This window comes from Engraulis encrasicolus, chromosome 19 (genome assembly GCF_034702125.1).
Source record: "Engraulis encrasicolus isolate BLACKSEA-1 chromosome 19, IST_EnEncr_1.0, whole genome shotgun sequence".
Taxonomy (NCBI): domain Eukaryota; kingdom Metazoa; phylum Chordata; class Actinopteri; order Clupeiformes; family Engraulidae; genus Engraulis; species Engraulis encrasicolus.
The window spans coordinates 45332270-45344769 of NC_085875.1; the positions used below are offsets into that span (position 1 = coordinate 45332270).

Genomic DNA, 12500 nt, shown 5'->3' on the forward strand with positions numbered 1-12500 from the left:
GGCTATACTGAGATACGGAGACACGCGATTGGCTGGCTGCTTAGATGAGATTAGATGGTTGGTTAACCCCTCTGCCATCGCTTCAGTGCTCCGCGGTCCGTGCGGCGGCGGCGTGCCTCTTTTAATGGGGGGGTTGGGGGGTGCATATCGTGCGCGACTAAAATTAGCTGAATTACTCCGCCGTTCGTCCGCTCCGCTGACATGGCTGCCACTGAGTGACGTGTAAAAGCTGCCAGCTAATAGGTGGGAAGATGCGAAGGGGGCTCCTCTCAAAGGGATTATCGGTCAAGAGGAAGAGGCTGAGGAAGATGAATAAGACAGAGAGGAGGGAGAGGAGAGGGGAAACTTTTTTATGTCACCAAAGAGAAATGTTTTTCACCCCTCACTAAATATATTATATATTGAGAATGCCCCTGTGTCTTACTGTGATGAGGTCAAATTGACAGGAAAGGGAATAAAATCCAGATGGATGCACCTTTCAGCCACGAGAGAGAGAGAGAGAGAGAGAGAGAGAGAGAGAGAGAGAGAGAGAGAGACAGAGAGAGAAGGAGGGAGGGGGACACAGAGAGAAATGGAGAGGGAAAGGGAAAGAAAGAGAGAGAGAGAGAACGGAATTCCCACAGAGTGTGAGAAACAGAGAGAAGAGAGAGTGAGCTAGAGACAGACAGAGAAAGAGAGAGAGAGAGAGAGAGAGAGAGAGAGAGAGAGAGAGAAAGCGGGAGGGAGTCTGTTAATTTTTCAGTGCTTTGACAGGGTCGCAGCTTCCAGTGGGACTAATAGGTGGACGGCAGGGGGAGCGGGCTCAGAGGGGAGGAGAGGAGAGGAGAGGAGAGGAGAGGAGAGGAGAGGAGAGAAGAGGAGAGGAGAGAGGAGAGAAGAGAGGAGGAGAGCAATCTGGCAGAGGTGAGAGGGGGAGCAGAGGCACAGGGGTATAGTGTACACAAGGAGAGAGAGAGAGAGAGAGAGAGAGAGAGAGAGAGAGAGAGAGAGAGAGAGAGAGAGAGAGAGAGAGAGAGAGAGAGAGAGAGAGAGAGAGAGAGAGGGAGGCGCTCATGTCCCAGGTGGGGTGGAGTGAATAGTCCTGCGTCCCGGAGCTCTCGCCCAGGCCTGTGGCTCACCATCTGTCTCTTTCCACTCCCCTCTCTTGATTTTCACCATCTCTTCCTCCCTTTCTCTTTCTCTTTCACTCTCTCTCTCCCTCTCTCTCGCTCTCTCTCTCTCTCGTTTTATATGTACAGTGGGGAGAGTAATTACTTGACGTGTCAAATAATTTCTGTAAACATATTTCTAATGGGACCATTGACACATCATCTGCACCAGATGTTGGCATGAATCCAAGGCTATACCCAATTCATAAAAAAGATGTATACATGAAATCAAACTTGTGTTTGCTGCTATTAAGAACGCCTGAATGGAGGGAGTCACCTGCATTGCTAAGGAAAGGCTGTGATCCATTCATCACACAATCTTCAACGTTATGAGTATCTTTTACTATATACAGTATGATCTTCAACTCTTGGTTTTCCATTGGAGATAAGCATTTGACATTTGTGATTTGCTTGAATGTCTGGCCTCAGTCATGTTTGCTTTGAGGTGGAAGGTAACTGATTTTGTTGCCACAAATGTCCCGCTACGGGTCTTCATCCTTCTCGTCTTCAATTATATGAAGTCAGCACAGAGCAGCTTGCTGAAAAGCTGCACATACTACATTGATGGAAAATAGAGATTTTTGTATTGGGCATTCTATTGCAAAATACATTTTATATAGGCTTAATATATCATTAATACTGCATATAATATATCCCCATGGCTTATCCGTAGTATACCTCAATTTCAAATCTTTCCCATCTATTTCTTTCAATCAAACTTCTCAAAATTCGGAGCTCTTGAGCTCTCCTCTAAGCTTTTAAAATAAGCCTTTATTGCAGCCCCTTACCAGACACCGTCCTGCCACTGTGATGTGTAAAAACATAACTACCATAGTACTACAACAGTATGACCTTTAGTAATACTGCACATTAAGACTTGGTCATTGCCATTCTGGTAACAGCTCATTTATAACAGGGGTAGTGTCTTAAAGGTGCACTGTGTAAGATTGTGGCCAGAGTAGATAATGCAACTATGCTGCTCATTGAAACTGTACTGTCTACAGCCAACTTTGATCTTTTCCTGAATATTTACTAAATAATTACCCAATATTTACTAGTATGGCCAAAGTACAGTATGTTTTGCAGTTAAAAATGTCTATTTCTGACATTTTTAAATGGCGGACCATGGAGAAGATCCCCCTTTTCATGTATGAAAAATTCAACTTTCCCAGTCACAATGACTACCTACAATGTAATGATGGTGGTAAGTATGTCATGGTAAAGGTAACATTTGTGAATGGGCAGCATGAATTCTGGAAAGAAAGCGCTAAAAACATGATCACGGTGCACTTTTAAGGGGTTAATTACCGACCTTCACTGCCACCATGTTGTTGCTGGACTTCTCCAAGAGTGGAGAGAAGAGAGCAGCTTATTAAAAGCGAGTAACAGTGGTCTGCACCCGTCTCCGTGGTTAGCACAGCGCATTTCCCAGCAGCGCAGCGGCAGCAGCGACTTGCTTGCTCGTGTCACACAGATTATGACTCGAGGGAGACGCTCGCGCACAGCCAGAGCCGATGTGACGGCATGACGTCTAGCATAAACGGCTAGCCTCCCGACGCTTCTGGACACGCGGGGCAATGCGAACGCTGGGATTCATTTCTTGTGTCCTAGGTACATCTTGCTGGCGGGCATTTTTGAAAAATGCAACATTATTTTTGTACGTGTCTGGTTGTGTGTATGTGTCTGTGTGTGTGTGAGAGAGAGAAATCTCAACATCTTGTATTTTTCACTGCATATGTGCGTGTGCGTGTGCGTGTGCGCGTGTGTGTGTGTGTGTGTGTGCGTGTGTGTTAAAGGTGCCTTATTATACCTTTTCAAAGACACATACATGTGACAGCATAAGCACTCACCACGTGCCTAATGAGCTGTGTTTGTCAGTGTAGGTGAGTAATGGCTCTGGTGATGTGCGCACGCGTGTGTGTGTGTGTGTGTGTGTGTGTGTGTGTGTGTGTGTGTGTGTGTGTGTGTGTGTGTGTGTGTGTGTGTGTGTGTGTGTGTGTGTGTGTGTGTGTGTGTGTGTGTGTGTGTGTGTGTGCTGTGTGTATAGGGGCATAGTACTGTATGTGTGTGTTTCTAACTGTATATGAATCTGTACATGACTCTGTATAAGTACAGTATATATATGTGTGTGTGTGTGTGTGTGTGTGTGTGTGTGTGTGTGTGCGCGTGCGCGTGCACGTGTGCGTCTCTGTGAGCTGTGTGTGTTGTCTCAAGCAGGTTGGCTCCTCGTCTGCCATCTAGGAGAGCAGTGGAGTGGAGAGTAGCCGAGCGCTCCAGTCCTGTCCACCGGCCCACCATCACTCACCTGAGCATGGGGAGCTCAAACACACACACACACACACACACACACACACACACACACACACACACACACACACACACACACACACACACACACACACACACACACACACACACACACACACACACACACACAGAGGCCCCATCACTCGCCTCAGCAGGGGGAGCTCGCATGCCATCTGCTGTGATGCTGCTCCCCCTCCACACACACACACACACACACACACACACACACACACACACACACACACACACACACACACACACACACACACACACACACACACACACACACATCTCCATTACAGTACCTTTGGCACCTGGCACCCTCTACTACACACTCCACCCTTGGCCCAGCTACGTACGTACCCATAATGCATCACACCTTGCATCACATCACTTTCAGTCACTACACCACACCGCGCCCCCTCCACATCACACCACACCCTCACCGCATCACTCACACTCACCTGTACTATCTTAAGCCCCTGACAGACACACACACACACACACTCCACCCTTGGCACAGCCACCATGACACACCTACTGTCTCTTCAGCACCTGACACACTGGCTCCATCCTTGGCCCAGACACCATTCACAATGCACCGCACCACCACCACACACAACGCACTCGTCTCATCATACAAAAACAAAAAGGCAAGGGGGAATAACAACCAGAAAGTAAGAAAATAAGTCAAACAATAATAGTCCACTGTTGACCCAGACCATGGTTGCCGAAATGTGTTTTAAAGTGGTGGTGCATTTTTTCTTGATTCTTTATTTCTTAACAATGTTACAGTACTGCTGCTGCACTCCACTCATTTGTCTGCAGTAAAAGTTGAGGAAGCCCAAAAGTGGGAACGCCAATGCACCACTGCATCTCGCTTTCCAGCACCTATGGCCCAGGCAACGCACTGCACCGCACCGCACATCATCACAGCGAAATTCTTACATTCGCTTACCGTACTTCTATCTTTAACACCTCACACACTCATGACACAAAAACCCAAGGGGAAAATAACAACCCTGAATGAAGTAAGAAAATAAAAATTCTCACAAAATATTGTTCTAAACCAGGGGTAACCAAACTTTACCACGAGAATGGTAAAGATGTTCAAAGATGCAATAGATTATTCAAAGTAACGTCCCTGTGCACAACTACTGTCCAGGTGCTGGTGATGTGCAGTAAGAGTAATCCAAGTAAATGAAGGATGAATCACCGCACACTGGTTTGCAAAAGATTATTATAATGCAGCTCTTAACAGGTAGGAATAGCGTATTTTGCAATAGCTTTTTTACCAACTTGCCACAGACACCCTTGGACCTCTTCATGGCCCCCTTGGGGTCCCTGGCCCCCACTTTGAAAACCTCTGCTCTAAATAACCCATACCAAATATCACTGGCATGAGGGACATCAGTCACACTGACCTCACAGTCACACACTCGTGACACAAAAACCCAGGGGGGAAATAACAACCAGGAAGGAAGGAGGACAGAGGAAGGAAGGAAGAGGTAAGGAGGGAAGGAAAAAGTCCCACAAAAATCTGGGTAATTAATTATCACAAAAGTCCTTCTATACCAATCTCAGTGGTGGCAATGACAGACACCATTCACCCTCACCTCCACATTTGAGACCTCTCACACTTGTACCGAAAAACCCAAGGGGGAATAACGATCAGGAAGGAAGGAGAGAAAGAGGGAAGGAAAAAAGGAAGAAAGGAAGGAAGAGAAGGAAAAAGTCCCACAAAAATTGCTAGGTAATTATCACAACAGTCCTTCTATACGAATCTCAGCGGCATTGACAGACATCACTCACCCTCACCTCCACCACATTTGGACCCTCACACACTACTGCTTTGGAGTTAAGAGTCAACACACACTTTCTTGGAATAAAATATATCACAGAAAAAAATTCAGTGTGTGGACTCCTCACTCCAAAGCAAGACGGCCATTGTCCTGCACCTTTTCCTGTGACGTGCGCAATTTCCACCCACAACCTCACATACTAGTACCAAAAAAAACCCAAGAGGAAATAAAAAACTTGTATAAGAGGAAAGAAGGAAGGAAGGAAAGAGGGGAAACAGTCCCACAGTTACTGCTGGATTATTATTTCATTTCCATTGTATTTATTAGCTTATTTGACAGGGGACACGTACAAGACAGTTGTGGTACCACCAGAGTTAGCTATAAAGCTTATTTACATGTGGTCCCTGGGCAGGGATCTACAAAACATAAAGACATTGAAAACAAGGACAATACATGTCCTACTGTTGCAGCAACAACATCATACTAAAACATAAAAACATACACTATACAATCACATCATCACATGAAAAGCAATACACATACAAGGATACACATACCATGTGGCAATGCTTATAAGTAGGCCTAATTATCACAACCAGCAGCGTGAGCCACATCCAACACATACACCTCCACTATCTTTGGCACATGACAAACTCAAGTAAAAAAAGAAAAGAAAAAAAACCACACACACATCCGTCTCAAAAAGATTGGGGGCGAAGTCACATGAAAACTGAAAATTAAGTCTGTGAGACCAAGCTCCCATTCAAACGTGACGTCACATTAAAGTAAGAGAAACGGGAGCTTGGTGTGGTGTCACAGACTTTATATTCAGTTTTCACCAGACACACTCATGACACAATAGCCAAGGGGGAAACCACGACCAGGATAGAAAGGAGGAAAGAAGAAGATAGGAGTCCCACAAAATATTACTGGATTATCATCAAGTATCCCTGACCAAAGCCACCAGCCGCATGAGGGAAATCTGCTTGGCAGAGGAATTGGGGAGATGGGGGGCCTAAATATGGCACAGGTCCCCTTCCGTCTCTGACGTACCCATATCTGTACTGAAAAGTCCCCTTTGAAAGTAAAAATAAAATAAAAATGTGTGTGTGTATGTGTGTGTGTGTGTGTTTTAATGCATCTTGAAAGCGGGCAGAAGCTCTGTCGTCCCCCCCTACCCCTCCACCCCCTCAGCAGAGTTGGGCTCAATCTGGCAGTGGCGCCACATAGCCCCTGGCATGTGGAGTCTAGTGCCCCACTTCCCGGGACCCGCTCAGCGGCTTGCTCCCTTGCTTTTGGCAACGCTGCCCAATCACTTCAGCCGATTTTAGCGGAGTGGAGCGGAGAGGAGCGGAGTGGAGCGCGACTTCAGATGGGTCACAGATAAGGAGCGACTGCAGCAGCAGCAGCAGCAGCAGTATGGGCTCAAAGCTCAATCTCAGCTCTCAGCTCTGCCTTCTCCTAAACAACCCCCGACCTCACTCTGACGTCACCTGCATATTACGTATTATTGTTGTTGTTGTGACCCCCTTCTATCCGTGATGTATCCATAAAAGAAAGGAACCCAGCTGCATAATCGAAACATAAAGTTGAGAACGCTTGAAGTGAAAAAAATGTAACATCAGCGCACTACTTCTTGAGACCGCTATCATGAGTGATGAATAAAACAAGAATGTCTCAATCAGAAATGGAAATATCAGCAGATTATTATACTGGGGCTCCCACATAAGGGATTTTAATCACGCAAACGGACGGTACAGGAGAGAAGGGGAGAAGAAGCTGTCCCGGCTGGAGTTGGAACCTGGGCCTCCAGGGTACCAAACATGCGCATTAATGACAACAGTAGGCTAACAACAATGACCACGATACAACGACAACCTTAATAACGTGTCTTGCAATGGTTATAACATGCCTATGTCAGTCTTACGTCATATCAGAGAGAGTGGAAAAGGAAGTTAGAACCTAGAAAATCTTTGCTAATGTGTACAGTATTATGAATATTTTCCTGACTCAGTGCTCTTCGTACATATTCCGGGGACTTTAGATACGGGAATCTAAATAGCCTTTGGTCGGAACATGGAGCTGTCGGAAGAAAGGCTTTAATTCTATCAGAACAAAGAGATGTCGATCTATAGGGCTGTAGGATCAAAGGGAAATATTCTGAATATTGACGGGGCGGACCAAAGGGGCTTTGGAGAAATTACGTGGCACCTACTTTAGTATGGGGGGGTGTTATATTCCATTTTTTGTCAGTGGCCAAAATACACGAATGCTCAACAATCTTAATAACATGTCTCTTGTGATGGTTATAACGTGCCTAGTGAAATATGGATAATTAATGTTTTCCAGAGTCAGAAATCTTTGGCAACAGGGAACCTTCATCCAGGCCTTTTTGGGAATCCTCACCACAGAGATATTCCAAAGAACCACCACATAAACACCCAATAATGGTGAATGGTAAGTCATTTGTCATTAAAAAAACAGTATATTAAGGAGATTCATCAAGATTTTTTAAGGGTGTTCACAGAGTGTAAAAATGTGTTTTTACATGGCAGTGGCCATGGCAGTGCATTAGTTGCTAATAAGTTGCTAACAGACTCAAATTGGTCAACTTTGAAATGCAACGGGCTCACTCAGCATCGGCCCTCCGCACGAAAAAAATACTGACTTGGCATTAAGATTTAATATTCCAATTCTCATGTTACACCTGACCGCAGTTTTCCTTTCAAACAGGAACCTTTACACTCAGAAATCAGTCACTCTCACTTGGATCATTCTGCGTCAAACGATAGTTCAAACGATAGTTCTCCTCACCACAACACAGCCCCTCAACTGGAAATGAAAAAGACTGCTCCAGGGTTCAAAGCCACACTAGACGACGTGGTTCCCTAAAGACAAACAATTATTGCACTGCTGACATTATTGACAGGCTGGAGCTGAAATGCTGAAATGCTTCAAAGCCAGACAGCGAGAAAGTGCCAAAGTGTTTACGGGGCAGAATTAAAAGGGATACATTATTATCTTCAGGCATATCACAAATTTTGTATTCATACTTGTGTTTTTGATAAGTGCCTGTACCTTTGAATTCATCTGCTTTTGTGGGCAGTGAATGACCATTTCATATCTATGCACTGTTTTCCACATACAGTAGTCCAGCATGTTATACTGCAACAACAACACCACACACACACATGCAAGCACACACACACACACACACACACACACACACACACACACACACACACACACACACACACACACACACACACACACACTTCTTCAGGAGCTCCAAATAGAGCCAGAATTGATGACCACAAACGCAAAATCTGCTTCAAAGGGATCTTTTTCCACAACATTATTTTATGGAACCTCCAGGCCCCTATCACCGTTTCACCATAAAATTACCATATTATGACAAAATCATTAATGAAAGCATTTCACTTGGTTGTATTCTGCATTCATACTTTCAAAACACTACTTGACGGACAAATAACACGGTTAAGGGATCAGTAGCAGTGATGAGAGTGTGTAATATTTTTTTACACACACACACACACACACACACACACACACACACACACACACACACACACACACACACACACACACACACACACACACACACACACACACACACACGTCTAGTCTACTTTAAGTCAGTGCAGAGCAAAAGTATGTAATCTCAAAAGATGAAGATATGATATTCACACAGAGCTTTCAAAAAGAAGTAACATTTTGTGGTGTGCACCACCTACTCACGATGTTAAAGAAATGCCACATCTGACTTCTCAAAAAAAAAATTTGCACAACCATCAAGCGACTTACATTTCACATAGGTTGTGTTTTTTAATCAATAGTCCTCAAGTTACACTGACCAGAATAACATAATACTTTTACACTTAAGTCTATTAAAGAACATACCGGTAAGATACATACAGTATATATACTTTTTAAAAAACGAGATAGACTGAAAAAGGAGACACTGCTTCCCAAAAATGTTGTCATCCTTGGGGAGGAATGTTCACATCGAAACAGTGCTGAGTATTGCAAAAATTAATATGTTCATGAATATTTACTAGATAATAAACTAATATTTACTAGTAGACCAAATTACAGTAGGTTTTGCAGTTAAAAATGTCTATTTCTGATAAATTCAAAATGGAAGACACAGAGAAGATTAACCTTTTCATGTAGGACTATAAAGAGTGAAGTTTTTCAAGTCTTAATGAATAGTTAGCATTTTATGATGGTGATCAGTTTTCATGAAAAAGGTAACATTTGTGAATGGGCAGCATGTATTTGGGAGATAAACTACTAAAAATATTACACAGTGTACCTTTAAAGAGCCGCTATTGGTGGATCTGGAGAACTGGGACCAATCGGGATGCAAGGTATTATTCACTGTCTGGCTGTTTGACCCTGTGTAAAAATAGCCTCCAACAAACACAGGCATGCTTGCCTGCATCACACTCACACACACACACACACACACACACACACACACACACACACACACACCTGCATTGTTGTTGTTTTTTTAGGGGAGGTGGGTTTGTCCTCTAACTCCCTTTTCTGGGAGTGTCCACACACACACACACACTGTGTGTGTGTGTGTGTGTGTGTGTGTGTGTGTGTGTGTGTGTGTGTGTGTGTGTGTGTGTGTGTGTGTGTGTGTGTGTGTGTGTGTGTGTGTGTGCGTGTCTGAGCGTGCACACACGTGTGTGTTCATGTGTGTTGCAAATATTTATGTTCATTAATGTGTCTTTGTGTGTGTGTGTGTATGTCCTATATGTGTCCTTGTGTGTGTATGTATCTGTGTTGTGAATAAATTCATATGTGTCCTTGTGTCGGTGTGTGTGTGTGTGTGTGTGTGTGTGTGTGTGTGTGTGTGTGTGTGTGTGTGTGTGTGTGTGTGTGTGTGTGTGTGTGCATCTGTCTGTGTGGTGTGGTGTGGTTGTGTGTGCCCCCCGGTATTGCTTCTTTTGGGTGCCCCCTCCTGCCTAGTTGACTCACAGTCTGCAGTTATGTAATTCCTGCTATGAAGTCAAAACAGTAAACATGCTGCGGAACGAACATCCACCACTGCCCTGCTCCACCACACACACACACACACACACACACACACACACACACACACACACACACACACACACACACACACACACACACACACACACACACACACACACACTCACGCACGCACACATACACACACACACAAACACGAATGCACTCACAACACACACATCAATGAGCGTGCACTTGTGCACACAAGCGCGCACACACACACACACACACATACACACGCACACACACACACACGTATTGTGTGTGTCTGTGCATGTGTGTGTGCAGTTTTTTGCAGTTTGCTTCTGCCATCCACATCCACAGACACCATGTGTTCTACCAACGTGCTCTCAGCCAGTCTCACCCCCCCCCCTCTCCCAACCTCCAAACCCCTACACTGCACCCCCGGCTATCCTCTCTATCCCCCTCTTCTCTCTCTCTCTCTCTCTCTCTCTCTCTCTCTCTCTCTCTCTCTCTCTCTCTCTCTCTCTCTCTCTCTCTCTCAGACTTGCTACCCTGTTACCTCATTTGCTTATTCTGTTCCCTCTCCTTTTTTTTAATAAGCTCTTTTCTTTCCCCAACTTTCTTATTCCTCCATTTTGTCTCCCTTTCCTCCTCCTCCTCCTCCTCGGTTTCAGTATTTTCATCCTTCCTTCCCATCCCTCCCTTCTCTCTCCCACTCTCTTTCTCCTTCTCTCCCTCTCCCTCTCTCTCTGTCTCTCTCCCCCCAATTATGTGCGGAGATGCTTCTTGACGCCGTGAGGAGGAAGATGCTTCCCATTCTGACACATTGCAGATCCATCGCCACAGCTCAGATGGCCTGAATTACTAACGAGACGCAGCGGTCTCTTCCCATCTCGCACACTCTCACTCACTCACTCACTCATCTCGCTTTCTTCTCCTTTCCTTTTTCTATGTCTATATCCGTCTCTTTCTCCCACTCTACCTCTGTCTGTTCATCCCTCTTTCTGCATCCTTCCCTCTCACTCCATTCTCTCTCTCTCTCTCTCTCTCTCTCTCTCTCTCTCTCTCTCTCTCTCTCTCTCTCTCTCTCTCTCTCTCTCTCTCTCTCCAGACTCTTCCCCCTGCCTTCTCTACCTTGAAACATACCTCCTCGGAAAAATTATCATTCCATCCTCACACTACTGCTTCAAAGACACGTGCAGCCCCGTAAATGCAGTCGAGCACATGCTCTTCCCAAATACAAGGCTTTGCACACAGACGCACTCATCACATCACAGAGGAACATGATCACCATACATAGGAGATTCATAGTTGTTAGCCTGTCACAATCAGCCAATTATATGCGCATGTACAACATCACACACACACACACACACACACACACACACACACACACACACACACACACACACACACACACACACACACACACGGTGTACTCACCATGTTCACTTCTGATACCATATCAATGCTGGAGATGTCAATACTCATGACGACGTCAACAGGCGGACCTTTGGGGGTAAAAAAAATCGAAAGGCAATTTTGACTGTTAATCAATCCATCAAACGGGTAGTATTGACATTCCTAGCTGTGGCCACACACACCTACAGGCCGGCCTTTCATCGCCAAAAAATGATGGTTTTCATTCCTAAACAATCTAATTACCTCCAAAGTCTGGCCTCAGTCGTATGTCGTAGCCTTTCAGCAGTTTATCCACGGTGACTTTGACGTATGACATGTTGCTAGGTTCGCTGGGGCTGGTGGGAGAGGAGAGATGCAAGGGCCAGGGGATTGAGAAATTTGGGCATACCGCAGCCAGACGGCCGAGGGTTCGCATTGGTAAAACACTGTCATCCATCAACCACACGCGCAAACAGATCCATGCATCACACAAGAAGCCGACATATCACACACACACACACGCCACGCGACTCACCTCTGCGCGCCCAACACCATGGTGACTAGCACCGGGAGATAGAGCAGCCCCGTGCGCCAACGGTCTCGAGTCGTCCACATCACTCACTCCGTGCCGAGAGACGAAGATTGGAGAAATAAACTTAGTCTGAAGCAGCCCCGCAATTCCGACAACACAGCCACGCATGCGCGGCTCTGTCACCAACATCAAAACGCTATTCACGCAAAAACGCGGAAAAAATCTGGTGTATTTTCGAACCTTTTCAAGCGAAGATGAGGTGTACGAAAAAGCGGCGGA

The 12500-nt window shown here is 45.3% G+C and overlaps 1 protein-coding gene across 1 annotated transcript in view; it reads right to left on the bottom strand.

Annotated features, from left to right (window-relative positions):
* gabrb1 (gamma-aminobutyric acid type A receptor subunit beta1) overlaps nucleotides 1-12500 on the bottom strand; it is a 94521-nt gene that overhangs the window by 81965 nt on the left and 56 nt on the right. The window contains exons 1-3 of the mRNA XM_063224244.1: nucleotides 12225-12500; nucleotides 11954-12045; nucleotides 11732-11799 (exon numbers count right to left, since the gene is read on the bottom strand). The exon at nucleotides 12225-12500 is cut by the window's right edge and continues 56 nt beyond it. Coding sequence (XP_063080314.1) covers nucleotides 11732-11799; nucleotides 11954-12045; nucleotides 12225-12304 — 240 coding nt within the window. The 5' untranslated portion in view covers nucleotides 12305-12500. The remainder of the gene's footprint in view (nucleotides 1-11731; nucleotides 11800-11953; nucleotides 12046-12224) is intronic.